The sequence below is a fragment of the Cervus elaphus genome, chromosome 19, assembly GCF_910594005.1.
Source record: "Cervus elaphus chromosome 19, mCerEla1.1, whole genome shotgun sequence".
Taxonomy (NCBI): Eukaryota; Metazoa; Chordata; class Mammalia; order Artiodactyla; family Cervidae; genus Cervus; species Cervus elaphus.
In genome coordinates, this window is record NC_057833.1 from 67,437,070 (window position 1) to 67,464,496 (window position 27,427).

The 27,427-nt window shown below is 42.5% G+C and overlaps 1 protein-coding gene across 5 annotated transcripts in view; it reads left to right on the top strand.

Moving 5' to 3' along the window:
• Positions 1-27,427, top strand: part of ERG (ETS transcription factor ERG) — a 315,726-nt gene that overhangs the window by 165,458 nt on the left and 122,841 nt on the right. For 2 of the 5 annotated variants that reach the window (XM_043875443.1, XM_043875444.1), the window contains exon 1: positions 21,418-21,562. The exons of 2 other annotated variants lie outside the window; for them this stretch is intronic. In XM_043875443.1, coding sequence (XP_043731378.1) covers positions 21,545-21,562 — 18 coding nt within the window. In that variant the 5' untranslated portion in view covers positions 21,418-21,544. Of the gene's footprint in view, positions 1-21,417; positions 21,563-25,468; positions 25,588-27,427 lie in introns of those variants that run through there. One more of the 5 variants, XM_043875446.1, reaches the window with a different exon arrangement.

A 27,427-nucleotide genomic window follows, 5' to 3' on the forward strand; every position in this document is an offset into this window, starting at 1 on the left:
TGGTTTTATTTTTTTACAGTTTCAACTTATTATTTTATATTGAAATGTAGCCAATTAACAATGTTACGATAGTTTCAGGAGGACAGCAGATGGACTCAGCCATACATATACGGGGCATCCCTGGTGGTTCAGATGGTAAAGAATCCACCCGAAATGCAGGAGACATGGGTTTGATCGCTGGGTTGGGAAGATCCCCTGGAGAAGGGATAGGCTACCCACTCCAGTGTTCTTGGGCTTCCCTGGTGGCTGATCTGGTAAAGAATGTGCCTGCAGTGCGGAAGACCCAGGTTCGATCCCTGGGTTGGGAAGATCCCCTGGAGAAGGGATAGGCTACCCACTCCAGTATTCTTGCTTGGAGAATTCCATGGACAGAGGAGCCTAGCAGGCTACAGTCCATGGGGTTGCCAACAGTCAGCCGTGACTGAGCCACTTTCATACATATACATGTATCCATTCTCCCCTAAACTCTGCTCCCATCCAGGCTGCCAGGTAAGCTAGAGTAGAGTTCCTTGTGCTTGTGGTAGGCCCTTGTTGGCTAGCCGTTTTAAATATAGCAGTGTGTTTAAAACAAAGGTATTTTAGCTTAATGCTCATTACCTGGGAGGCAGAATTCCCAGAGATGGGCCATTAGTGTATAATTTAAAGTTTATAGGCAACATCCCTGTAGTGATTAACTTGTAATAGAATACCAATGTTCTGCTTTATTACATAGCCCAGTACAGTGTTTAACTGAAACAACCAGAGAGTGCATTCCTAACATCTAACATTTCATGATTACACGCACCTTTTTATTAAAGGTAAAATGTGCCCCCTGATTAATTGGAACAGCAGAAACAGCCCCCTCGTGCGTGCTACCATGAGCCCGAGGACTGGATTGCCTTCCCCTCCCTTCTGGACTGCAGGTTCATCCTCTAGTTTTCACTCGGTTCTGCCTTTGTCTTTGTAAGTTTCTTCATGAAACGGTCTTTAGGTATCACTCTTTGACTATGCTGTTTCCTCTAGGAACTCTGACTCATAAATCATTTCCAAGCACCGGCTGTGTGTGACTCCTCTTGTTGCTCCACATCTAGGCTCAAAATGTCGTCATTTCTCTCGTTCTCAACATCCTGATATGTATTATGTGTTATCTCAGTGTAGCTTTCATTAGCATTTCCTGGGTTACTAATAAGATCGAAGTTTTTCCTATATTCAGTGGACATTTGGTAGCCTCTTTTATGAATGCCTGTCCAACTTCTCTGTTTTTTTACATTGAATTGCATGTCTTCTTATTGATTTATAGGAGTTCTTTACATTTCTGGATATGAATAGTAGGTTAGATGTGTTAAAAATATTCTCATCTACTCCATGACTTGGCTCCTTAATTCTTTTAATAGTATCTTTTGATAGTAGTATCTTAATAATATCAAGAAAGTCTTGATATTTTCTTAATTTTGATATAGTTATCAACTTATCAGTATGTCATTTTATATTTTAATGTTTTTGTGCCTTATTTACAAAATCTTCCCCATTGCAAAATTATGAAGATACTGTGTTTGAGAATTTTTACTGTTTCTCCTCTCACATTTATATCTGCAGTTCACCTGGAATTGACTTTTGCAATGGTGTGAGTTAGTCAGTTTTCTTTTTCCTGTATGCATATTACATTTCTTTAGCACCATTTTCTAAGAATTCTTTCTTCACTGCTCTGCGTGGCACCCTTTAAAAAAATCAAGTGTGTCCATATACGCATGAATCAGTGTCTGGGCTTTCCTTTCTTTTCCATTGTTTTGTTCGTTTATACCTGCATGAATATCACTGTAAAGCAAGTTGTCTTACCTCATTCTTCTGTTGTTTTTTTTTCGGTTGTGCCACTTGTTATATGGGGTCTTAATTCCCCACCAGGGATCAAACCCTCACCCTCTGCGTTGGAAGTGTGGAGTCTTAACCTCTGGACCATTGAGGAAGTCCCCTTACCTCATTCTTCTTTAAGAGTGTCTTGTCTGTTTTTGACCTTTGCATGTTCAAACATGTTTTAGAATCGTTTTATCAAGTTCTACAGAAATCTTGTTGCAATTTTGATTGGATCTGCATTGAATCTGTTGATTAACTTGAAGAGAATGGACATCTTGTTAAGTCTTTCAGTCCATGAATGTGGTATAGCTATCCATTTATTTAGGTCTTCTTTCAATAATACTTTGTAGTTTTCTGTGTAAAGATCCTGCACATCTTATATAAAGTTATTCCCGTATTTTTAAGATTTTTTGATGCTAATGAAAATGTATCATTTAAAATTTTTATTTTCTGTTGGTGCTGATACATAGAAATAAAACTGAGTGTTCTATATTGATGTAACTAGCAAAGTTCCCAAACTTATTAATTCTAATGATTCACTTCTAAATTCTCTTGCATGTCCTATGTAAAAAACAATTATCATCTGCAAATAGTTAAAGTTTTATCTATTTTCTTCCAATTCCTTGGCATTTTATTTCATTTTCTTGCTTATGTAATGACTAGGACCCTAACACAGTTTATGATGTGTTGTGATAGTAAGCCTCTTCATCTTTTTTCCCAGCTTAAAAAAAAATTAGTGTTTCACCATTAAAGTATGAAGTTTACTGTAGGTTTGACAGGTGCCCTTTTTGATTGTTAACATTACTTTTTATTTCTAATTTGCTAAGAATTTTTATCATGAATAGATAATGAATCTCATCAAATGCCTTGTCCTCTTTTATTTGAGATTATCATATTTTATTCTTTACAATGTAAATTTGATAGTTGATATTGGTTAAAGTAACCTTACATTCTTAGGATTAAACTCAGCTTGATCATAGTACATACTATTCTGTTTTATATACTGTTGATTTGGTTTCTGGGATATTTCTTCAAGCTTTTTGCATATGCATTTATGTGTGAGATCAGTCTACAGTTTTCCTTTCTTATAATGTCCTAGACACATTGATATCAAGTTTTCCTTTTGTTTTAATTATCTGGACAAGTTTGTATAAGACTGACATTAATTCCTGTTTAGTCTGAATGTGCTGATAAATCATTCTGGGTTTGGAAGTTTTCTTCATTTTTCTGAAGATTTCTTTTAAGAAGGTTTTAATCCATGTCTTTAATCACTACAGGAGTTCATGTTTGTATTTCTCTGAAAATTTTGATAAATTACATTTTTAAGAATTTTATCAATTTCAGCTAAATTTTCACATTTATTGATAGTAAATTGTTTGTAATGTGCTGTTATAATTTTCCTAATGTCTGTAGGATTTATAGTAATGTCCCTCTTTTCATTCTTGACTTTATTTCAATCTTTCCTCTTTTCTCCTTATTTATACTTATCAAGGATTTGTAAGTAATTAATCTTACCAAGAACTAGACTGGGTTTTAATTTTCTCAGCTGTTTGTTCATTTTCTGTTTCACAAATTTTATCCTTATCAGTTTTATTTTTCTCCTTTTTTCTTTGTTTTTTTTTCTAGCTTCTTAAGATTAGTAACTTTACCCATTTCCCAGGAGAGCTTAAGGGCAGAAACAGTAACACTGTTGTCTGAATCCATTTCACATTTACTCTTCTTTGTTTACAAAACCTAACCTACCTCAAGTTAGAGTTAGGATATAAATAATCTCTACAGCCATCACTCCATACCATGTTTTAAAATTTGTTTTAATTAGAAGCATTTTATGTCACATGTCCTTTAAATTATTCTTGTCAATTCTCATTGCCCAAATGAGTCAATAACAACTGTCTGTAGATGCCAAGATATTTCCTTATTTGGTACATTTCTCAGAGTTATCTTACCTGCACATTATCTGTTCCTTTCATGTTGAATCAACTCCTTTACCAGTTTTGAAATTTCTTTTTTTTTAAAAAACATTTTGATGTTTTCCCCCCATAATCTGAACACATTCTAATCTTGTGGGACTCAACTAAAATTTCATTTTCCCCAAATGTCTTGTTTTAATGAGTCTCACATCATTCTACCAACATTAATTTAATAAAGCTAGATGCTCAAATATTTCTGGGATGAGTGAATAAACTTGTACTTTTTTGTATCTATATGAACGTGCATTATTTATGTTATTTATGTATTTTATGAAGTGCAATCTGTAGCCTATTATGTTTTTACTAGTAGATTTATTAATACACTTAAATTTTGTGCCATTTTAATATTTCTATGCCAGAATATGCTTTGCATTTTTTCTGATTACATAAACAGCACGTGTTATAGCTCAACTTTCCCCAAATGTTTGACTTAAAAAGAGGGAGTTATCTCACATCCCAACCGCTATACTGAGTTTTATACCTCAAGATGTTTTCTCTGCATTTACTAAAATTTATCTGGTAATTTTTAAAACTTATGATACCTTGAAAATTTTCTATACAGTGAATTTAAATCTCTATAGTCTATTTAGTCTCTGATAGAATTCAACTTATTTTCTTTTTTTATGATAAATAAAAGGTTATCATTCTTGTACCTGTCTTTGTTGTGAATATCTCTAAAAGACGGATTTGTCAGATGGAAATTGCTGAGTCAAAGGAAAAATTACTTTCTGATACGGTATTAATCTATATTCCTAATAAATGAGCATGAGAGTGCTCTTTCCTCCACATTCTTGCAATGTTGCAAAAATTAAAGGTTTTTTTCACTTTTGAAAATATTAAATATGGATAGGCCCAAAATACTATGTTTTTGATTTTCTTTAATTTCTTCCTCATTTTGATTTTTTAAAAATTTCATGTAGATAGTGAAATATTATGATAACAACTTACCTCATTCATGTTATTTAACTTTATTAATTTAAAAATCTTTATTGCCTACATCTATATAACTGACATATAACAATGTATTATAACAATTATATAATTGACACTCTATATAATTGACATATAATAATGTATTAGTCTTAGATGTATGACATAATGATTTGATGTATATATATACTAATATTATGAAACAGTTATCACAGTAAGTCTAGTTAACATCCATCACCACACCATTTTCTTGTAATGACAACTTTTAAAATTCACTCTCTTAGCAACTTTCAAATATTCAACATCGTACTATAGTTATAGTCATCATGCTGTACATTACCTTCCTAGAGCTTAAGATAAATACCTTGTAATTGGATTCTGTGCTTTTTGATCACCTTCACCCACCCCTCTCCTCCTGCCTCTGGCAATCAACAATCTGTTCTCGGTGTTCATGAATTTCCTCTTCTTATTACTCTTATTCCACTTATGAGCCCATGCAGTGTTTGTCTTTTTCTGTATCACTTACTTTACTTAGCATAATGCCCTCAAGGTCCATCCGTGCTGTTGAAAATGGCATAATTTTATTCCTTTTTATAACCAATATTCCATTTTATATATAAACCACACTTTCTTTATCCATTCATCCGTTGATGGGCACTTAGCTTGGTTCCATGTCTTGACTGTTGTTATTAATAATAATGCTGCAGTGGATAGGAGAGTGCAGATATCTTTTTGAGATAGTGATTTCATTTCCTTGGGATAAATATCCATAAGTAGAATTGCTGGTTCATGTGGCAGTTGTATTTTTATTTTTTGAGGAACTTCCATACTGTTTTCCATAGTGCCTGCACCAATTTACATTCCTACCAACAGGGTAGAAACATTCCTTTTTCTCCATATCGTCACCAACACTTGCTATTCTCCTTTTTGTTTTTGATGATAGCAGTTCTAACAGGTATGAGGTGACATTTCATTATGGTTTTAATTTGCGTTTCCCTACTGATTGGAAGGACTGATGTTGAAGCTGAAACTCCAATACTTTGACCACCTGATGTGAAGTGGTGACTCATTGGAAAAGACCCTGATGCTGGGAACGATTGAGGGCAGGAGGAGAAGGGGATGGCAGAAGATGAGATGGTTGGATGGCATCACTGACTCAATAGACGTGGGTTTGGGTGGACTCCGGGAGTTGGTGATGGACAGGGAGGCCTGGTGTGCTGCGGTTCATGGGGTCGCAGGAGGTCGGACACGACTGAGCGACTGAACTGAACTGACCTGATTGGTGATCCTGAGCACTTCTCAAAGCTGTTTACATCCCATTGGTTTGGCTGGCCAGCAGGCACTTTTATCCACGCACCAACTGTTTGCTTATGTAATTCTTTTTAGGTCAATACATCTCATCTAACAATATACTACTGTTGACTTTCCCATTTGTCCTTTATACATAGACTGAATTATACTGTGAAGCTGATCAAACTGAATTGCTCAGTCCCAGTGTTTTCTGGCTGGGATGATTTTGCCTCCACTCCACAGGTATATTTGGCAGTGTCTGAAGACGGTTTTCGTTGTCATAATGAAGGGTAGAGAAGATGCCACTAGCATCTTGTGGGTGGAGACCACATATGCTAACATCCTCCAATGCCCAGGACAGCCTCCCAATGACAAAAAGTTATCCAGTTCCAGAGTGCTGTTAGTGCAAAGGTTGAGAAACCCTATGGTCTGTTCCGAATAACAAATTTAGTGTGTTCATGATTTGTTCTTCTGTCAGTAGACCACATTACATCTGTGCTAAGGCACTTACTGGTTTTCAGAAGTCGGGATGTGTCTACAATTGATGGATAAGGAAGTTTTGTGGCTAATTTTGTTGGGCCAAGTGATTCTTTTCTTTCCTAGTGATATATTAAGTCATGGGGTGCTTTCCATCTTACATCCACAGTCTTATGTTGATGAAATATGTTTATGACTCTGTCTTATCCTTTCTTTTATGTATACATATGCATCAATCTAATTTTAGCATAGGACTAGAAGTCCTACTCAGCATGACAATGTAATTGCCATAGTTATAGACATTAAAAATCAATCTGTGTCTAGCCTTGTATCTATAGTCATTCTACTCTGTGCCTGCTTTAAAGGTAAAATGCAATATTCAATGTCTGAAACAATTTTATATTTGATTTTGTATTAAAATAGCTCCTCTTGGATTTAGTAAATAGACGATATTGATAGAATGCTCAAATTTGGTGCAGATGATGGATTCCTCCATTTGGGGGGTTCTGAATCATTTTGGTTTCTATTGATTTTTCTCCTTCACTTATATACGTTACTGTTAAAATTCAGGCAGATGATTGGGAATTCAAATGATTTCCACATTAAGTAGGAACATTTTAGATTGCTAGATTTTTCACCTTAAACCTCTCTGTTTTCTTAAATTTACAAGCACTTTGACTTATTCAAGGAACTCCACACCTAATGAGTCTCGGGAAAAGGTAACAACAGAAATATCTCATTTTCAGGATAAATTCTTTCAGATCATGTTTTGTGAAAGGTGTTGATCACTAAACTGGAACCTAGTCAGATAACAGCAGCACAGTTTAGGGGAGCGAGCTTTTATTCTGGGCTCTTACTGAAGGAAATCTGTATGTGTTCAGAGGGAAATGGATTTTAATGTGTAACTGTCAGTTCTTTTTTGCATTTATAAGTGAGAAAAAAAAACTAAGATAGTTAAAGGGTGGCAGTTTTGAGTTATTAAGAATGATTTGGATTAGCCTCAACTTCTTTGGGTCAGTACAAGGTAGCCGCTGATATTTCACATCTGGTTTTGGTTTGCAGTAACGAACAAAGAAGCCCAAGGTATGTGTAGCCCCATTGTTAGGGGTCTCTGCGCTCTTTTAAAGACAAAGGGCTTCCCGCTCCAAAGGTCCTGAAATACTTTTAACTCCAATTTACAGATTAAGCGAAACCACTTAGGTTAAGGGTCATTTAAGGCAGTTGAACAATTTCTTTGTGAACTTCCCAGTTTTCTGGCTGTTAAAAGAAAATAATAAAAGAAAAAGAGCTTGCCCAGCACAAGAATTCCATAAAACGGAGAGAGACGTGTGAGACACATTAATGGTTTCCATTCCTGATGAAAAGCTCGAAACAGCTTTAAGTAACATGGAATCAAATATCTCAAACCCTAGCTCAGTCTGGGAGGTGAAGTTTGGGTGCTCCGGCTGTCCAGGAGGGGAACAGTGATCCTTCATCTACAAGAAGCATTTGGGGGTTTAAAAGCAGAATAGCTGACCTTTGAAAAATGAAATCTCAGACCTTCCGGGAGAATTCCACTCAAGACTGCACCTTTTTCTTGTCCACTTTTGGGGATGAGCGCACGTGACTGTTGTTTTTGGAAACAGAGACCTACTGTGTGTCTCTTCACCCACCCTAAAGCTCTCATCTGGTACGTGGTCAGAATCCACCATTGCCTCCTTCCAGACGGCTCTCATTACAGTCAAAACTTGACCGATGGCAGCCCCCAAGGCGTGCTGGAAATCTTTGAGACGGCCATAAGGACACAGAGCTCCTGATTTCTAGGAGCTAATGTTTCAGGAAAAATAATAACAACACCTTCTAAACACTAGGGCTTTTCTTTTTCGTAACTTGAGGTAATGAATCCTCTCCTTCTGCTTCTCATGTCTCCCCCCCCCCCCCCCCGCCTTTTCTGTGAAGTCGCAGAGGGGGAAATTAAAGGTTTCCCACGTCTCCATGGGAGAGTCATCTGGGGTTGATGGGCAGAGAAGTTTCTAGAAAACGGAAGCGGGGGCACCAGCAGTGTGAAGCCTGGGGAGCCGCTGGCATTGGGTGTGGACTGAGGGTGAAGGTCAGGAGTGGAGCAGCAGGGGTTCCACCTCGGTGGGGTCCAGGGACCCCGAGGCACTTAGGCGTTTAATGAGCAGAGGGCAGAAGAAAAGCCCTTAAATTCACATCTTTTGTCCCTTCTCTTGTTGAGATACTGTTGTGATTTTGCCATCTTTCTGTCGCCAGCTAATATGGGAGTCTTTTGGTTCGTTTGTTTGGCTGAGGACCTCTTGTCTTCTTTTCTGCATCTTCAATGGCTGACACAAAGCTGAGTGTATAATGGGTGCCAGCAAATGTTTGATGAGTGGATAAATAATCACGTAGAAAAAAGGTGGTTCTGCTGTAACAACGTGGCAAAAAAGTAAAAGCTCTTCTGATGCCCTCCTCCGTCACTGAGGCTGACAAGTCACTTTAAAACTTAGTGGCTTCAAATCACAATGATCATCTGATCATTGATCCCAGCAATCACGTGTGTGGTCATTGTGATCTGATATTACTACTCCTCATGGTTCCAGTATTATTGCCTGGAGAATCCCATGGACGGAGGAGCCTGGTGGGTCCATGGGGTCGCAAAGAGTCGGACACGTCTGAGCGACTTCACTTTCAGTTTCACTTTCATGGTTCCAGGGCTGGGAGGGGCAGTTTTCACTCGGGGTCTCTCAGGTGGTTGCAGTCAGGGGGCAGCTGGGGCTGGGGTCATCTTGAACGTTGCCTCACTTGCACCTCTGAGGGTTGGTGCTGCCTGCGGGCCAGGTTGATCGCCCACAAACGACCTCTCTGTGGGCCTCGGGCTTCCTCTCAGGGTGGCGGTTGAGACGTAATGGGGGGCTGCTTCCCAGGGAGCCAGGTGGAAGCTGTATCACCTTCACAGGTCACCTTGGAAGTCGCGTCGCTGAACTTACCCTGCAGACACCAGCCCCCCAGCTTGGACGGGAGCAGTGTCGACATCAGTCTGTAAGATGGGCTTGTGTGACAGGATGTCTGACTGGAGCATCTCGGGAAATCTGATTGTCATGGGTGAGACTGCAAATGCATAGAAATGCAGTGAATCTGTCCTTCAGTGCCCATGAAGCCGACCTGGTTGCTGAGATAGTTTAGCTGGAAATAATTTTCATCACGGTTCCCTTTGGACAATGACCAGGGCCGTGGGGTGTAGGAATGACAGCCTTTATTTTATTTTGTGACTCGGGGAAGTCTGCATTAAATGCAGCGTGATGCAGGTGCGATAAAAGGCATGTACTCAGTCACTTGTTCAGTCTTTTTTTTTTCTTGTTTAGTCATTCCGTGTTTGTTTATGATTGACTCTCCATTCCCTGCCAGGTACTGTGGGTCAGTTATTGAGATGGGAATCCCATAAAGTACAGAGCAGAAGATCTCTTAGGCACCACTTGCCTCCGTCACTTCTAAGCACCTTGATCTGGGGGGGGCTTGCTCAAGAAAGTCACCTCTGAAGTTAGCCCGGGCAGGTGGCCTGGATGCTTGGGAGAGGGGTTGGCAGACTGGTGGGAGAGCAGGCATCACGGTGGGTGGGGGCAGAGAGGCTGTCTCTTTATTCTTCTCTGGATCTCTGCATTAGTATGAAGTCTGCCTGTCATCCGTCTTCATCATTATCATCATCGTGTGTGTGTGTGTGTGTGTGTGAGAGAGAGAGAGAGAAGGAGAAAGGGGAAGGAAGTGGGAAGGCCTTGGATGGCTCACAATTTGAGCAGCAGCTTTCATCTTCATTTCGAGTGAAAATCTTGGGACTCGTCCACCAAGCCGTTGAAAACCAGCTGAAGAGCACAGATGCTGGGCATGGTCCCTTCAGACTTGAGGGAAGAGATAGTGGTCTAGCCACCCCGCTTCAAGGCTTCCCTCATAGCTCAGAGGCTTCCCTCGTAGCTCGATGAAGAATCTGCCTGCAATGCAGGAGACCCAGGTTCGATTCCTGGGTCGGGAAGATCCGCTGGAGAAGGAAATGGCAACCCACTCCAGTATTCTGGCCTGGAGAATCCCAAGGACAGGGGAGCCTGGCGGGCTACAGTCCATGGGGCCACAGGAGTCGGACGTGACTTAGGGACGAAACCACCACACCACCGCTCTTCAGGGACGCCACCACGGCTGGACGTGTGACAGCTCTGACTATCACTCTCACCACCCACCCCCGTAGAGCCTCAAGTTCACGTTAAACTGTGCTCCCCTCAAGGCCCCTCCCCGGCTGCCCATTGGCACAGCGCATGCTGCCTTTCCCAGGGCTCCTGGGCGTTTTCATTCATTCAATCTTCACTCGCTCATTCATTCCTTCTGCATTTGCTGGCTGAGCACCAGCCCTGTGATGGAGCCCTGGGGGCCCCTGGGGACCACTCTTCTCAGTCTCCGGGGTGCGGCAAGGGTGGCCCAGAGCAGCGTGTGCAATGCCTGCTAATCCCTCCTTTGAACAGGCCTGCAGACGTACTAACGGATGGGTAGGTGGACGTCTGCCCAGGTGAGTTAGACGACTGGTTCAGTCCCCACGCAGGGGAGGACAAGGCCAGCCCTAGAGCCCACTGCCCTGAGCCAAGGCCCCTGAGATCGGGGTGCCCTGGGCTCCCCCTGCAGCCTGGGCTTGTTGATTTCACCTGTGGCCCTAGGCGGCGGCCTGCGCTCACAGCCTCAGTTTCCCACAGAACCAGCTTAGAGTAGGCAGTCAGGGTTGTGGCTGGGCTTCCCTGTGGCTCAGCTGGTAAGGAATCTGCCTGCAATGCGGGAGACCAGGGTTCCACCCCTGGGTCGGGAAGATCCCCTGGAGAAGGGAAAGGCTACCCATTCCAGCATCCTTGCCTGGAGAATCCCATGAACAGGGGAACCTGGCATCCATGGGGCCGCAGAGTTGGACACGAATGAGTGACTAACACATACACAGGGTTGTATATGTCTTTTGGTTGGACTGTCTTTTGCAGACGATGTCCTTTGTCTAGAGCCGGATCAGGGAGAAGCTGGCCGAGGAGTCCCCTGCTCTTAATGGTTTCCAACGCCTCATGCCACGCACTACTCTGTGCCATTTACGTGCCCAAGTCAAGCTTGTTTCCCTCTAGAAATCACAGACGGACAGATGAAATACTGCCTTAATTTTCCTTCTGTAGAATACGCTGCACACGAACCTCTGCTCCACTGGCAGACCGAGGGGAAAATCCGTCGTCAACCGCAGTTACCGGGGGGCCCCTCAGATGTCGGTGAGAGCACCCCCTCTGACAGCCAGAAGCACAAACAGCCCTCACCCACTGACCTCACTCTTCCTTGGTACATGAACCGAAGTGAAAGGAAAACAGTGAAATACACAGATATGTTCAAGTACAAGTGAAGACAAAAAAGAGAAAAGTTGCAAAATCAAAACTTTTTGGGTTTTACATATATTTCCAAGGCACTGAATTTTGCTTTAAGTGTGTAGCCTGTTGATGACTATCAAAGTCTGTGTAATTGCATAATAGGATTATTCTCAAGAAAACGCTTGTATTTAGTTTTAAGGCTCATTTTATTCAACTCTATTTATGTATACCTCCATATTGCGCATCATTTTGATGTGTTGCATTATAAGCAACTGAGATACTACAGGCTTTTTAAAAAAAATTTTTTTAATAAAGGAAGAGACCACAAAGTCTCTTTCACATTTTACAGTATAATCCATATCCTACAGTTCTCAAGTCTGAAAAGGATATCTGACTCTAGGCAAGGTGCTGTCCCTGAAACCAGAAAATAAATGCATTCAGAATTTACCACTTATTTGATGGCACTTGCACTGGGGGCTTACTGAACCCTTTAGAATTATTGTGAAATAGAATATTTTTCAGAGCTTGAAATTATTCACAGTGATGTAGAACAATTATACAGTTTCTATGGTCAGATCTCACCCAGAAGAATGAATTAGTCTTAGGTGCAGATCTGTTTATATTTATTTTTTATTATTTGTATTTCTTTATGTCCCATGATATTGAAAACATTTTAATTTTCAAAGAATTCCTACATTTTGAATGTTGGACTGTGATTTTAATGGATTAAAATGAGATAACTTCATATTGTTATAATACCAATTCAAGAAATGTAAAAGGCAAGAATTAGGCGTACTCATCTCCCTTCTAAAGACCTTTTAGAGGGACATTTAGCGCCCTCTAGTGACCACAGTCCAAGCCGTTCAAAAGGAAATTCCCTGCAAAGCCTCTGGTTTCCAGCTAGCAAACAAACCAAGCGGTATAGTTCTTTGGACAATAGGCGGTTGCTTCCTAAAATTCTTGAGGCAGGATTCTTTTTGTAGCTGTTATAAAGGGTAAAAGAGTATCCACTAGGCAAACGGCGGCTTCTGTGGCCGCTCACTGACGATACATTCAGAAGGAACATTTCCGCTTGTCCTTTCCCAGATGATAGGCTGATGTGTTGGGGTCGGATGCAAACTGTGAATTCATCTACCTCCTAGTTGCCAATCAGCTTGGCGCATTTAAATAGAATTAAGCAAGTTTTCTTTTCGTGAGGGTGAAGTAGGAAAAAAAAAAAAAAGGCCTGTGCTCTGTACCTTCCAAAAGAGAAAGGTTCTTTACTTCTCTGTGCAGAGGGAGAGGGTGTGGTCCAGAGAGGGTGCACGTGGAGAGGATGCCCTGCAGAGGAGGGGCATGATGCAGAGAGGGTGCAGTGTAGGGAGAATACAGCCTGGCGGGGCTGCCGGAGGGGGACAGACTCTGTTTGCCTCGCCTGCCTTCACGTGTGGGCCTAGGACTCAGTTAAGTCAGCAGGTTGCCTGATTACACCCATGCAAATCTAAATGCACTATTTATGGCACAGCACGTGGTTCTGTGGCTTCCTTTCTGATTCCATTTGTGATAGAAATAAATCAGCAAAAGCATAAACAAATTGTTGTTTTTCATTTGCCAAGTCGTATCCGGCTCTTTGCGACCCCATGGACTACAGCATGCCAGGCTCCCCTGTCCCTCACTGTCACCCAGAGATTGCTCAGATTCCTGGCCTTTGAATCGGTGATGCTATCTAACCATCTCGAGCTCTGTCTCCCCCCTTCTCCTTTTACCTTCAATCTTTCCGAGCATCAGTCTTTTCCAATGAGTCGGCTCTTCGCATTAATTAAGTGGCTAAAGTGTTGGGGCTTCAGCATCAGTCCGTCCAGTGAATAGTCAGGGTTGATTTCCTTTAGGATGGACTGGTTTGATCTCCTTGCAGTCCAAGGGACTCTCAAGAGGCTCCTCTAGCACCACAGTTTGAAAGCATCAATTCTTTGGTGCTCAGCCTTCTTTATGGTCCAGCTCTCACATCAAAATTGAGTGACGTGGAAAGAAAAGTCGTCTCAGTCTGAGACTGAAACAGCCTTTATAAGCAAGGGGAGCAGTTGTGGACAGCAGGCTTCTCTGTAAATTTCCATTAACTGAGTGGCATTATGGTGCAGTGTGAGTGATTTTTCTTTGGGCCATAGTGTATCATTTCTTTAAGAGATAATTTACAAAATCATTATACATTAAGACAAAAATAACTGCTGATTTTTAGTATCTTACAAGTGAGACTGACAAATTAAAAAAAAAATTTAGAAGTATAACAAGTGTTCAAAATCGAAGTTAATTTCAGCAGCCCCAGATAACTTCCTGGGGTGGCTGGGGGGAATGACTGAGGACAGTGACTCAGACATAGAACCCTAGATCTGAGTAGCTGGTGGAGGGGCAGGACAGCCTTAAGGTGGATGGCCACGTACCTTTTTGAGTCCTCCAGTTATGGGGTATGGATGCTGGGCTATCTGTGGTGACCAGTGGCAGTCTGATGACTATAACATTTATACTTGTTTATGCCCCAGTTACATGAATGAAGACCTTGAAATGCGCTTAATGGCTCATAATTTGTATATAGAAGCATGATCTTTTAAACAGGAAATTTTAATGCTCCTTACTAAATGATTGTGTCAAAAATAATTATTCCTGTTTCTTTTGTTTTTGCTTTTTAATTAAAAAAATGTGTCATTTCTTGTTAGATTGCGCATATAGGGGGTATCATACAAACCTACTGTACATCACAGGAAACTCTGCTCCATGTCGTGTGGCAGCCTGGATGGCAGGGAGTCTGGGGGAGGATGGGTACGTGTCTATGGATGGCTGAGTTGCTCTGCTGTGCCCCTGAAACTGTCATAACCTTGTTAGTCGGCTACACGCCAATGTAAAATAAAAAGTTAAAAAACTTTTTTTTTCAGCCTTAAGAATTAAATTGACATACTTAGGGTTCCTGATACGGGTTTTAATACTCCTGCATTTTTAGAACCATTGGGTAAGAGGCAGAGTTGGCAAAACTTGAGGATATAGGTGATGCTTATGAAATCGTGTCCACTGAAATCGTTGCTCCATCTGGGCCTAAAGAACTGAACTTGACACATGGCTTCAAAATGAAGGAAATTGCAGCCTGGTGTTGAGAAGTTGAGGATTTACTGTGTGATAACAATTTCCTTGGTTTAGATTAGTTCAAATCCACCGAGACGCTAAAGAATGTATTAACCACTTAGAGAAGCTGTTGAAACATTAGTTATTTAAATGGAAATTGGATTATTTCTTCACGTGTGGCTGGAGGGCATGCCACACACCGTCTTACCTAATGAAACTGTACTCGTGAAGTCTGCTTTGAATGGAAATGTTGGAAAGGTGGTCCTTACTGAGTAGACGCTGGTGACCTTGGGGCTAAGAGTGCCTTATGCTGGCTGTGTTCTCAGGCAAATCCTCTAATTGATAGAGACGGAAAAGTTCCACTGAGTGATGTAGTTTTCCATTGTGGGGGCCGCTCCACAGTCCTGATCCTTATCTACAATCTCAGGCATGTCCCTGCCAAAAATCCGTGGGACATCCTTCTTGCCGGGCTCTCTTGAATAATCCAAATATTATACATTTTAAGGTTCATGTGTCATCCTAGGAACAATAAATATTCGGCACTTTTGTCCTATTGTTTTGTCCACAAAGAGTCTGTTTTATGGACTGATCCCAAGCTCTGTGTGTGAGGAATCCGAGTTGCCGAACAGAGGCTTCCTGAACGCTGAGAACTCAGGCGCTGGACCGAGTCCTGCCATCTTTGTTCCTTAGTGCCCACCGGAGTGCCAGGCGTGGACAAGGCACTCATTGACTGGGGGCGGGGAGGCGGGGGGGTAAAGCTGGAGAGATGGCCGTCACAATGCACAGAAGTGTCTGATTGGGTTTCCCTACTGAAATTCACCAGAAAGCTACTTTATACTTGTCGTTGTTTTTTAGTGCTAAGTCGTGTCCGATTCTTTTGCGACCCATGGACTGTAGCCCACCAGTCCCCTCTGTCCCTGGGATTTCCCAGACAAGAATACTAGAGTGGGTAGCCTTTCCCTTCTCCAGGGAATCTTCCCAACCCAGGGATAGAACCCAGATCTCCCAACTTGCAGGCGGATTTTTTACCAGCTGATCCGTGTGGTGTTAGTCCCTCAGCTGTGTCTGACTCTTTGCTACCCCATGGACTGTAGCCCACCAGGCTCTTCTGGCCGTGAGGATTTTCCAGACAGGGATACTAAAGTGGGTTACCATTTCCTTCTCCAGGGTCTCTTTGTGACCCGGGGAGTGAACCCAGGTCTCCTATATTGCAGATGGTTTCTTTACCATCTGAGCTACCTGGGAAGCCCTACCCTATTTTTGTTGAAGTTTATAAAATACTTTCGGTCCACACACATATAGAGGTTGACAAACGGATATCCTATGCTGCATGTTATACAGATATTTACAAAAGAAATTGAACATTGCATGTTGCTTATGTAGCTTTTATATTACAGTGTAACTTATGTTTATTGTAACTTTTTAAAAGAAAGAAATCTATTAGAACTTTTTATTTAACACTATATTATAAAAATTTTATAACTCAAAGAATACAGCAAACAATACAATGAACACTCATATAAGCTATGATTGAGGTTTGGTGATTGTATAATTTTGTCATATTCACATTGTTATTTTTCATGAATTATTTTAAATAAGTTGCATAAGTTATTGGCTTTTTATCTTCAGTACTTCAGAATGCAGCTGTAAATAGGCAGTTTTTCTACGAAGCATCATTAAACCTTTTAATGTAAATAGTTAACAATAAATCTGTAATATGATGCAACAGTCGTCATATATTCAAATTTCTCTGGCAGCTCCAGAAAAGTCTTCGATGTCAAATTTGTTGATACCAATATCTAATTGTAGACCAGAATTTAGATTTGGGCTTTGGGCTTCTTAAGTTCCACTTAATGTAGAACTTTTCTCTCCTGCTCCTCACCTGTTTTTTTTTTCATGGTGTTGACTTGCTAAATATACAAAGCAATATATTCTGCATTTTTGTAGAATAGTTAAGCAGATTTCATTCTGTTTTATTATGTACTTGTTTATATCTTTATTTTTGTTGAAATTATTATAACTTTTGAAAATATAGGTGAACCAAGAGAGAAAGGAGGAAAAACAAAAAAGCAAAGATCCTCTGTTACTATTGTAGTACGTAGCCTATTAATGTTTCTACTTTGCCTTTTTATTTTTAACAAAATGAATCTGTGATATAATTCTCCATTATAACCTGACTTTTAACTTACCAGATACCGTACTGTAATTTTCTGTATCACTAAGTATTCATCTTCTGCATCGATTTCCCCCAGTATTTCCAGTAACGGTAAGTCTGTCATGGTATGCATGTCGAATACAGGGATCAAGCTGTCAGTCATGAGTGAGTCTTCTGTTAGGTCTCCAACTACGATTCTGGCTCGTTACCGCCTTGCTACGCTCAGACGTCATTTTCAACTGTGTTGCCCTCTCTCCAGGTGTTCTCAACCCTCGACCTTCCTGTGAGATCCCACGCGGAGAAGTTTGTAGGAGAACAAGGATGAGAATTTGTTGACTCTTTAGAAATGGGAAGATGTGGTTTTAGGATAATAAATGACAGTGTTCCTTTCATAGTTACAGTAATAGTAGGTTCTGTTTTACACTCTTTCCTTTTTCATTTGGAGTAAGATATGAATGGGCTTCCCAGGTGGCAAGGTGGTAAAGAGTCCGCCTGCCAATGTGGGAGATGCAGGAAATGTGGGTTCGATCCCTGGGTCGGGAAGATCCCCTGGAGTAGGAAGTGGCAACACACTCTAGTGTTCTTGCCTGGAGAATCCCACGGACAGAGGAGCCTGGTGGGCCGCAGTCCATGGGGTTGCGAAGAGTCCGGACACGCAGGATACAGACAGGCTGATGAAGGGTTTTGGTAACTATGGTCAGTGGGTCCATGACAGATAAATACAGAGGGGAAGTGTGCAGTTTATTCACATGGATGCTACACCGTGACACCATGGTCTTTACTGTGGACCAAGGAGGGCAGAAAATGATCCTGGCTTGAGAGATTCATGGAAGGATGACCCATATGGAGGGTCTCTAAGATTGTCCCTGAAACGGGCCCACACAGTGACCTCAGGATGCCTTTCTCGAAGAAGCGGTGGTGGTGCATTGAAAGGCGGCTCAGTCCTTACGCTGCTGAGTCTGTTTGGTGGCAGAGGCTTGAGTGGGGGTGATGGGAGCGCCAAGTGATATATCTGTCTTTAGATGACTTCCGCCTAGAATAATGTTTGGGAAATGGTTTCTGCATTACTGTATTCTAATTAATAGATACGCCTTATGCTGTCAAAAGTCAATTAAAGTTCCCCTTTTTTTTCCCCCTAAGAATTTTGCATTAAATAGAGAACATCCTGGGCTGGGATGCTGTTATGCTACTGTTCTAGACATCCAGAATAATTCTGGAAGATGGCAGAAATCAGTCAACATCTGTCATTAGAAATGAGGAAGATCTGCTGTTTTCATTTTGTAACCGAATTTATAGCTCATGATCTCAAAATGGAACTTTTGTTTCATCATTTTCTATAGTATGTGCTATACTATAGTAGTATAGTATTTTTAAAATAAGACAGAAGGAAACTTACGGGTGGAATCTTTAGCAAATAGATCAAAAGAGTATCATCGGGTTTTCTGTATGAAAATTCCAAGCAAAAACATTAGTCTAATAAAATTTTATTAAGTAATAAAATTTGTATGTATATATATGCAAGAGAGGGAGAGGGCAAAGCAGATGTAAATTACTGAAGCTGGAGGAACTGGTAAAAAGGATATTAGAAGTTCTTTGAGTTATCCTGTAGCTTTTCTATAAGTTTGACAGTATTTCTTCTTCTTAAAATGTCATGGGTGTAGAGTTGATTTACTATGTCATGTTCATTTCTGCTGCCCAGCAAAGTGACTTGGCTTTACATAGACAGATGCTTTTTCGTATTCTTTTCCATGATGGTTTATCATAGGGCAGTGAGTATAGTTCCCGGTGCCACACAGTAGGACCTTATTGTTTATCCATTTTTATATATAATAGTTTGCAAGTTTGCATTCGCTAACTCCAAACACCCACCATCCCTCTCCCACCCCGACCCACCCCCTTGGCAACCATAGATCTCTTCTGTATGCCTGTAGGTCTGTTTCTGTTTCCTCCATAGCTTCATTTGTGTCATATTTTATTTCTTTTTTAAAAATTCAAGTGAGCATTTAAAAAAAATTTATGGGTGTGTCATATTTTATATTTCTCACATACGTGATATCCTATGGCATTTGAAGTTTGACATTATTTCTGAATGAAGAGTTAAACATTTTCACTGTTCACTCTTTGATTGAGTTAGACAAGAACCGAGGAGTTCAGGGCAAGACCCCTCAAGGAAGAATTAAATCTCCATAAAAATGCTGCTGCTTTCCTGCTGCAGGGAACAAGGCTGGGCTAGAACCCAGGCCGCAGTGGTGCAGGGGTGACCTGGGGCCAGGCAGAACTTTCTTCCCTGGCTTTTTTTTTTTTTAAGCACAGTGGTTACCCTACTTAAGGATGCTCTTTGGAAAATTCATAATAGAATTCTGCTGATTAGGGTGCCACCTTTCACATTTGAAAAATGGATGCTTCTTAGCAGAGTTAAAAACAAGGAATCTCAGTGGAGCCGAAAGAGCGTTTTTTCCCCCCCAGCTCTCCTGAATCCTCATGGAAGCTGCCCAGATAAAACAACTCAGTACTTTGAAATTTTAGGGGAAACACAATTTTAATCAGCCTGCCATCTCATTTATTGTTTGGAGATGAAAAGAGCGGAAATCAGCGTCCCCTCAAAATGCAGATACTGAGCACTGGTCAGGGTCTGATTTTTACACGGAATGGGAATGAGACTTCTTACACATTCTCTTTGGGGCTTCTTTGTTTCTTTTCCTTCGTTCTTTCTTGCTTCCCCTTCTCTCTTTTTCTTTCTTCCTTGCGTTCTCTCTTCCTTCCCCTCTTTCTCCCCATCCCTCCCGCTTTCTTTCTCTCCTTCTCCCTCCTCCTCTCCCTCCTCCCATCCCTCCTCCTCCTCAGGTTTCCTTCTCCTGCTGTTCTAAGTCAGGGGGGAAATCGTGGGATCAGTAAAATCTGTAGACACGCGGGCTCTTTTCTGGAGCTCTGACACAGGCAGGCCTGAAGTCTGTGTGAAGTCAGCTCAGTGACCGTCCACCTCTGAGACCGCGCGCTGCGGGATGACTCAGGGTTGGGTCTATTGTGTTCTGCGGGTCCCCTCTGGAGACCACACCTCTTTACTGGCCCAGCTTTCGTGTGTGGGTCCATTCAAAGCAAAATGTTATTTCTTCCAGAGAACAAGTAATTTCCTGCAAGTGAGTAATTAAAAGGCCTGAAACCCTCTAAGGAATGTTCAGGCCTGCGTTAGCTGCACTTCCTCCAAGTGGAAAACATACTTGTGGCCCTGAACTCGCAGGTCGGATTTTAAAACACTTAATGAGGATATGGCATCCCTGTGTAGCCAGGAGTTCTCGCAGGGTCTGCTGTCTACAGCCTGGACACTTGTCAGAGTGGGGTCAACTTGATGTTTTCAGCTAAAAAAACGTGTGTAGTTGTTTAAGTTCCTTAGGTCTTAAGTAAACATTTGAAAACAAGCATTTGACAGATTTATTTTCCTCTTTATTTCTCTTGGTCACTTTCATCCTAGAGTCTTTGCATTTTTAACTGGTTTCTTGTGTTCCATTGTGTCTGACTCTTTGTGACCCTAGGGACTGCAGCCCGCCAGGCTCCTCTGTCCATGGGATTCTCCAGGCAAGAATACTGGAGTGGGTTGCCGAGCCCTCCTCCAGGGGGATCTTCCCGACCCAGGGCTTGAACTTGCATTTCCTACATCTCCTGCATCAGCAGGCGGGTTCTTGACTGCTGAGCCACCAGGGAAGTCTGGTTTATTGTGGGGCCGATAGCAATTGTGTATGTTTGGAAGGAGAAAATGAAACTATTCTGGAACATTCACGTTGAGATGCTGAACCAACGAAGGTTAAAAATCAGCAGGCGAAAGAATGACTGCCATTAAGCATCCTATTATTAAACATCCTCTCCTATCAGCAAGAAATAAGCACCACCTGCAGAGCTGCCTCTGGAGAGGATGGAGCAGGGAGTGTGATGCCAGGGGCCGCAGGTCCCGCATCCCGGGCGTGTGGCGGATCCGGGGAGATGCGGGCCCAGGAGGCCTGCCCCCCAGCTGCAGGGCACCCTCCACGCCCAGGGGCCCCGGGTGCTCGCCGCCCACGTGAAGGCACGCGGAGTCCCGCCACATCTGTATCCTGCCCCCCCCAGGCGGCGTGTCACACGGCGGCACACGGGGTCACACCTGCTGTGGCCATCCCAGGCCCAGGCAATTGATGTCTTTTTTTTTTTTTTAATTAAAAAAAAAATCTCCTGGCTGCATATCATCAAGAAAAACAACATTGTTTTCAGGGTCTCTTATCTCTCCACTCCCAAATATCCTGTTTCTTCGGGCTGGGCGGCCAGGACCAATAGAAACCTCTTCCTGCCATTGGCTGACTTCATTTCCCAGACTTAGCACAATCTCATCCGCTCTAAACAACCTCATCAAAACTACTTTCTGGTCAGAGAGAAGCAATAATTATTATTAACATTTATTAACGATCAATAAACTTGATTGCATTATGGCCAGCACTATTAAGGTAAGCAGAGGGGTCCTTTTCGTTTGACCAAATCTTGTGCTTGCTCCTTTTTTCTTTGGTTTCCTTTATCAAGGCAGATAAGTTAGCATTGGGCAACACCCCCACTGCCACAATAGAGGACAACAAGATTTCCTTTGCACTGCCTAGTAAATTTCCTTTTTCCTACTCCAACCATCCGCAAGGCTTAAAAACTTCAAACTCAGAAAAAAGTTGGGGTTTCTAAATTCACGGTTGAGGGCTGTGGATGACTTTTGCAAAAGCTTTTCAGCGCGCGTCCGAATTTTCCTTTTCTTTTAACTGTCTCTAGCGGTGCCTGGAGGTGCCTCCGCGCTGGAAGGCAATGGACTTGGCGAGGTTGGAGGGCAGGGTCGGAGGCAAAGATGGGCTTGGAAATGTTGAACTTGCGGATGTTCTCGAAGGCCTCCGTAGCATCAGGGATGCCAGCCGGTCCCTCTGGAGGTGAAGCAAGTGGCTGTCTGTCGGTCATGGGACTTGCCAGTGTTGCCTTGATTTTGTGGAACCTTCAGGCTGAGCACGGGGCGTTCTCATAACTGGCATGGTGGTAATTCGTTGTGTTCGGTTATGTATTTATCTTTAATAAAGTACCTACTTCTCGGAGCACTGTGAGTAGACTTTCTTCCCCGTGATGGTTGCCTTGTGGGAACTGCCTGTCTGTTCTCTGTGTGCTGGGGCGTGTGGTCTGATGCGTTGTTTTTCTTGCAGACGTTTCTGGTAAGTAGCATAGAGAGATGAAGGTGGAGGTGAATCTGTGGAGGTGAAAATACAAATGTGGCCTCATTCCTGGTGGTGAAGCCAGTTGGACGCTTAGTCAGCAGCATAAGAGTCCATGAAGTGGCCTGTTAACAATATTTTCAAGGCCAGATTGGTGACATTTGTAGAAACGAGAAAAAAATGAGCAGCAAAATTAGATATTGAAAAGAGGAAAAAGAAAGTTTTCTTGGTCGCATGTCTTTAGTTTTGCTGCATGAAGGTGAAAAGCATTTGGCTGAGATTTCGTCAAGGGTTATAGTTAATTGGAAAGCTCATGAATATGGATGGAAGCTGCTCAGAATTGGACCATGACAGTGTTTAAAAATCCTTCTTGATTTGGAGTTTGAAATGTTTGTGTGAGAGGATTTAATTAATACTTACTGTATACACTGTGTTTCAGAAGTTCTGTCAGTATTTCTCAAAATATGTTTTGTTTTTCAAGGTATGGCCAATAATATATAAAACATAATCATCAAGGTATGATTCAAAGACTTTAATCTTACAGAGATTTTTCTTTCTTCAGCTATAAGGATTGAAAGTCTCCTGAAATATAATGATGTAGAAAGAAATTTTAAAATCTAGTGTTTGACATGCTCTACTTTCAGCAATATAAGCAGAAATTGTTTGATTTTATAACCCCAAATGCTGCCTTTTTAATTCTTATTTTCACCCTTTTTCATGTCCATATTTCATAGCAGCTGAATCTAATGTTCTCTGTAAATTTTGAATAGGTCGGGTACAGTTATGTGTGTTTGTTCCAAAAAATCAGTGTATCAAAGGACATTGAAGTAACAGGCCATCTTTTAGAGTGTGGGGTGTTTTGCATATAATACAAATGTGTCATTGTTTAATTTAAAGTATACATTTCTAAGAGATGAAAATATTTTCAAAGCTTCAATGTCTTGTGATTTTTCAGAATGAATTTTGGCAAGAGTTACACTTATCCAGGATATTCTGCTTATTTTAACGTTTGGTTGCACTGCATTCTCTGTATATTGTCTATAGCTTAAGTAAACTTTCAAAATGACTTCGAGTGGACCCTTCTTAATCCTCTGTTAAAATAAAATAGACCCTCTTTATAGGTAACTTCCTTCAAGACATGTTCTGCTAGGCTTCCTGGGTAAAGTAATGAAATGATTTTACAGACTTGTTTATAGAGTGGAAAAAAGGCGGCCCGAGTCTGTTGACTGCAGTTTTAATTATGTTAGTGCAAAGCTCAAATTAGCACAGGGAACATTGCGGCCATGGCTGTCTGTTGGAATTAGGAAACAGTTTGTCATATGGGCAATTGCCAGTCCCAAATGCACTCTGCTTTTTGTTGTTTCAGTAAATAAATCAATTAGTCGATCAGGTATCAGATGCACAGAATTGAAGTTGTTCCTCTGTGTCTGAGTGGATTTCTTTCTTTCTTTTTTTCTTTTTATTTTTTTGGCTTGAATAAGATCCTGTGAGGCACTTTGAAAAGCTCAATGTTTCTATCCTGTCTTTATGATTCTCACCCTCACTTTCCCTTCATATTTTGGAAATGGGAACAAAGTGTTTCCATGGGAATTTTAAAAAAATTTTGGGAGCTTATGTGAATGTGTCCATCTCTCCTTAAAGGTCCGGGAATTTTAAGATCAAATTAAGAGCTCTAATAGAAGCGTATAGAAGCATCAGAACTAATGCCCTTACGTGCAATTCCTGAGTCGGTTTTGGTACTTCCAGGCCTTCTGAGGCACCTGACAATACTGGGGGGTCCTTAACACCCCTCTCCTGCCTTCTCTACAAAACTGCACTGCCTTTGCTTACTGACTCCAAGGAGCTAGTTGTTAGCCTTGGAACTTGATTTTGCTTCAGTTAGGATTTTTTAATCCAGTCTCCCAGAGACTTCGATGATCCTTTGTTATGCCTTGGGCCACTGGGGAGTCTAATGAAGCCTGCAGTCGCTTCTCAGAATAATGCTTTTAAGGGCAGGAAAAGCCAATTGCAGAGTGACAGGGGAAGCTAATTCTATTGTAATCCACTTCTGTCCTTGGGTGGTCCTGGGAGCCACAGGTTACAGCCCCTGATCCTAGAGGGTAAAGGTCTTTAGTCTTTCAGATGGAGTTGTGGGGATTTTCGTGGCAACTAGAGGCCCAGTTTGCAGCTGTGAGTGGAGAGCCTCTTAGAACCAGACAGGAGATGGAAGGTTCCTAACAAGGCTTGTGGAGGGAGAATGCGACTCCTGTTTCAGTGAGTTGTTTCTGGAAGTTCCTTTCTTTGATTTGACAGAAGTTGGGGGTCTTGATGATCCCTGTGATATCACTTGCATATGGACGCTGAAGAATGCAACAAACTAGTGAAGGTAGCCACAGCAACAAACAAGAAAGCAAATTCACAGATAGGGAGAAAAATTCATGGTTCCCAGTGGGGAGAGGGGAGGGGAGGGGTAACAGAGAGGTGAGCGGTGAAGAGGACTATTCCACATAAAATAAGCTGTAAGGACATACTGTGTACCCCCAGGATCATAGCCCGTATTTTCTAATAACTGGAAACGAAGTTGTTGCTCAGTCATGCCTGGTTTCTTTTGAGACCCCATGGACTGTAGCCCACCAGGCTCCTCTGTCCATGGGATTCTCCAGGCAAGAATACTGGGAGTGGGTTGTCATTCTCTTCAGGGGATCTTCCCAACCCAGGGACTGACCTCGAGGCTTCTACATTGGCAGGCAGATTCTTTACTACTGAGCCACCTGGGAAGCCCTGGAAATGGAGTAGAACCTTTAAAAATTGGGAATCACTATATTGTACTACAGTAACTTACAGTAGTGTACATCAACTGTACTTCAGTTAAAAAGAAGATAAAAAAACAATTTAAAAGCATGACACTTCTATGTATTTCGTGCCTTGCGCATAGCAGGCACTTGCTGAGTATTTGCTATCAGGTGTGAATCCAACATGTGTAAAACCTCTGGGTTGTATGAAGGAGGCTCATCTCCTTCATATATATATAGTATTTTGAGGGATATGACGAATGAGTTGAACAGCCCTGGGGCATATGGGTTTTCAGCAGTTCATTGGCTTCAGTGAAATTTGAATTGTTTCGCCTCTGGTTACTTTAGGAGTCAGTGGCAGTGGAAGGATTAGAAAGTAAAATACTGCTGCCCCACTGGGTCACGGTTGTGTTCCCAGAGCGCTGGCCTGAAAGTAGAATTACCCGCCGTGATCTTAAAAAGAGCCGGTTGGATGGCATCACCGACGCAGTGGACGTGCGTCTCAACAAACTCCAGGAGGAGGTAAAGAACAGGGAAGCCTGGCATGCTGCAGTCCGTGGGGTCACCAAGAGTCAGACATGACTCAGTGGCTGAACAATCTTAAAATGACTTGTGTTCCTGTCCGTGGGTGGCCCTGGACACAGTTTGCCCTCCTGGGCATGCTGCCTCAGTGGCCATGGGAAAGGGAATTGGAAAAGATAGGATTTTGGGGGTTATTTTTCTCATGATCCCCTTTATAAGGGCCTGCAGTGCTCTCGGAGAATATTCTGGAAGTCTGCAGTGTTTCTTTGTTCTTGTTCAGTCTGTCGAACCATTCCTTAATTATCCATCTTTTCTTTAAAGTGATTATTTAATTAATTTTTTTTTTTTTTTTACAAAACAGATCTTTGTTTAAATCTCTGCCCCTGCTCCCCACACATACATGCACTTGTTAACGTCTCTTGAAAAACCGTGTGTGTGCGATAGTTGCTCAGTCGTGTCTGACTGCTTGTGACCCCGTGGACTGTAGCCCCACCAGGCTTCTCTGTCCATGGGGATTCTCTAGGCAAGAATACTGGAGTGGGTTGCCATTCCCTTTTCCAGGGGATCCTCCCAACCCAGGGATTGAACCAGGGTCTCCTACATTGCAGGCAGGTTCTTTACCATCGGAGCCACCAGGGAAGTTGAAAAACTGTTCGTACAAATAAGAATAAAATAAATAAGTGAAACAGCCGTCCCTGATGCTTTCAGGGAAAGATGACTTCTGTGTTTAGACCTCCAGAATAAGGCTCCCTGTGTGGGAAGGGGAGACCCAGAGCTGTACGTCCTGGACCCCTTGACACCCGCGTAACTTGGCAGATGCACTGATCTAACCAGCTGGGACAGAAGAGCGTCAAGGTACAGGAGGCCGTGGGAAAGCCCGGAGGAGAGCTTCTCTGCGTGTAGGACCTGCTGAGAAGAGGGCCTGATCGAGAGTGTCTCCAGGCCTTCCCAGTGGGGGCATTTCCGCTCCTGTGGGATCCTTTCTCAGGCTGAGGGATGGCCTCAAATGCATCAGGGGACCCCAAATGCGTGGAGGACAGCTCTTCTTTTCCCTGGGGCCTCTGTCAGACGGCCCTGAGGTTTCTGATGCTTTGTGGCCACAGACGCCCCTGCCTTTGAGTCCTTCCCAGTCCCGTGACCCTGGGCCAGGGTCCTGAGCTCCGCTTCCCCCGCCCCTCATAAGGTGGAATTATAAGGTGGGTGTCCTAATGCCTGTTCTGATGTGAGTCCAGGAGAGCAGAGCTCCGGGAACTACTCAGGTGAACGGCAGATGCCACGAGGCGATGCGCATCTCAGCTTTGCTGGCGAACTTGCCTTGTCTTTCTGGTGCTGCCCTGAAGTCTGTGTGCCCCATTGCCGGCTCCGGCTGTGAACTCCAGGGGCCCAGCAAGACAAGGAGAAGGGCGGGTCGCTTCCACAGGTCACTGTTGCGGCCTCCCGGGCAGGGAAGGGCACGCGGGAGCCGGGAGGGATCAGGCCAGGGGGGCTCTAGGAGTCCCTGGATAATATAAGGATGCAGCCAGGCAGGAGCCAAACACCCGGGCAGGCAGAACATCCGGGGGTCCCTCACGGCCCGGCTGTTCAGAGGCTTGCTTCAGTCCTGCTCTCAGGGTGGAGGCTGTTTGCTCCGTGGCTGGCGGAGGGCGGAGGCCTGAAGAGCTTCTCGCTCCTGCCTGTTGCATCCTTCCACTGTTGTTTCTCTTAATTATTTGCATTTATTTTGAAAAATGCATATCTTGTTTTGTGCAAATTATGGTCATAAAACATCCTTACTATAGAGGAGATGAAAAAAAGGAATCATTGCAAAAAGTCAGTATACATTGCTCCCGGGCTCAGCAGC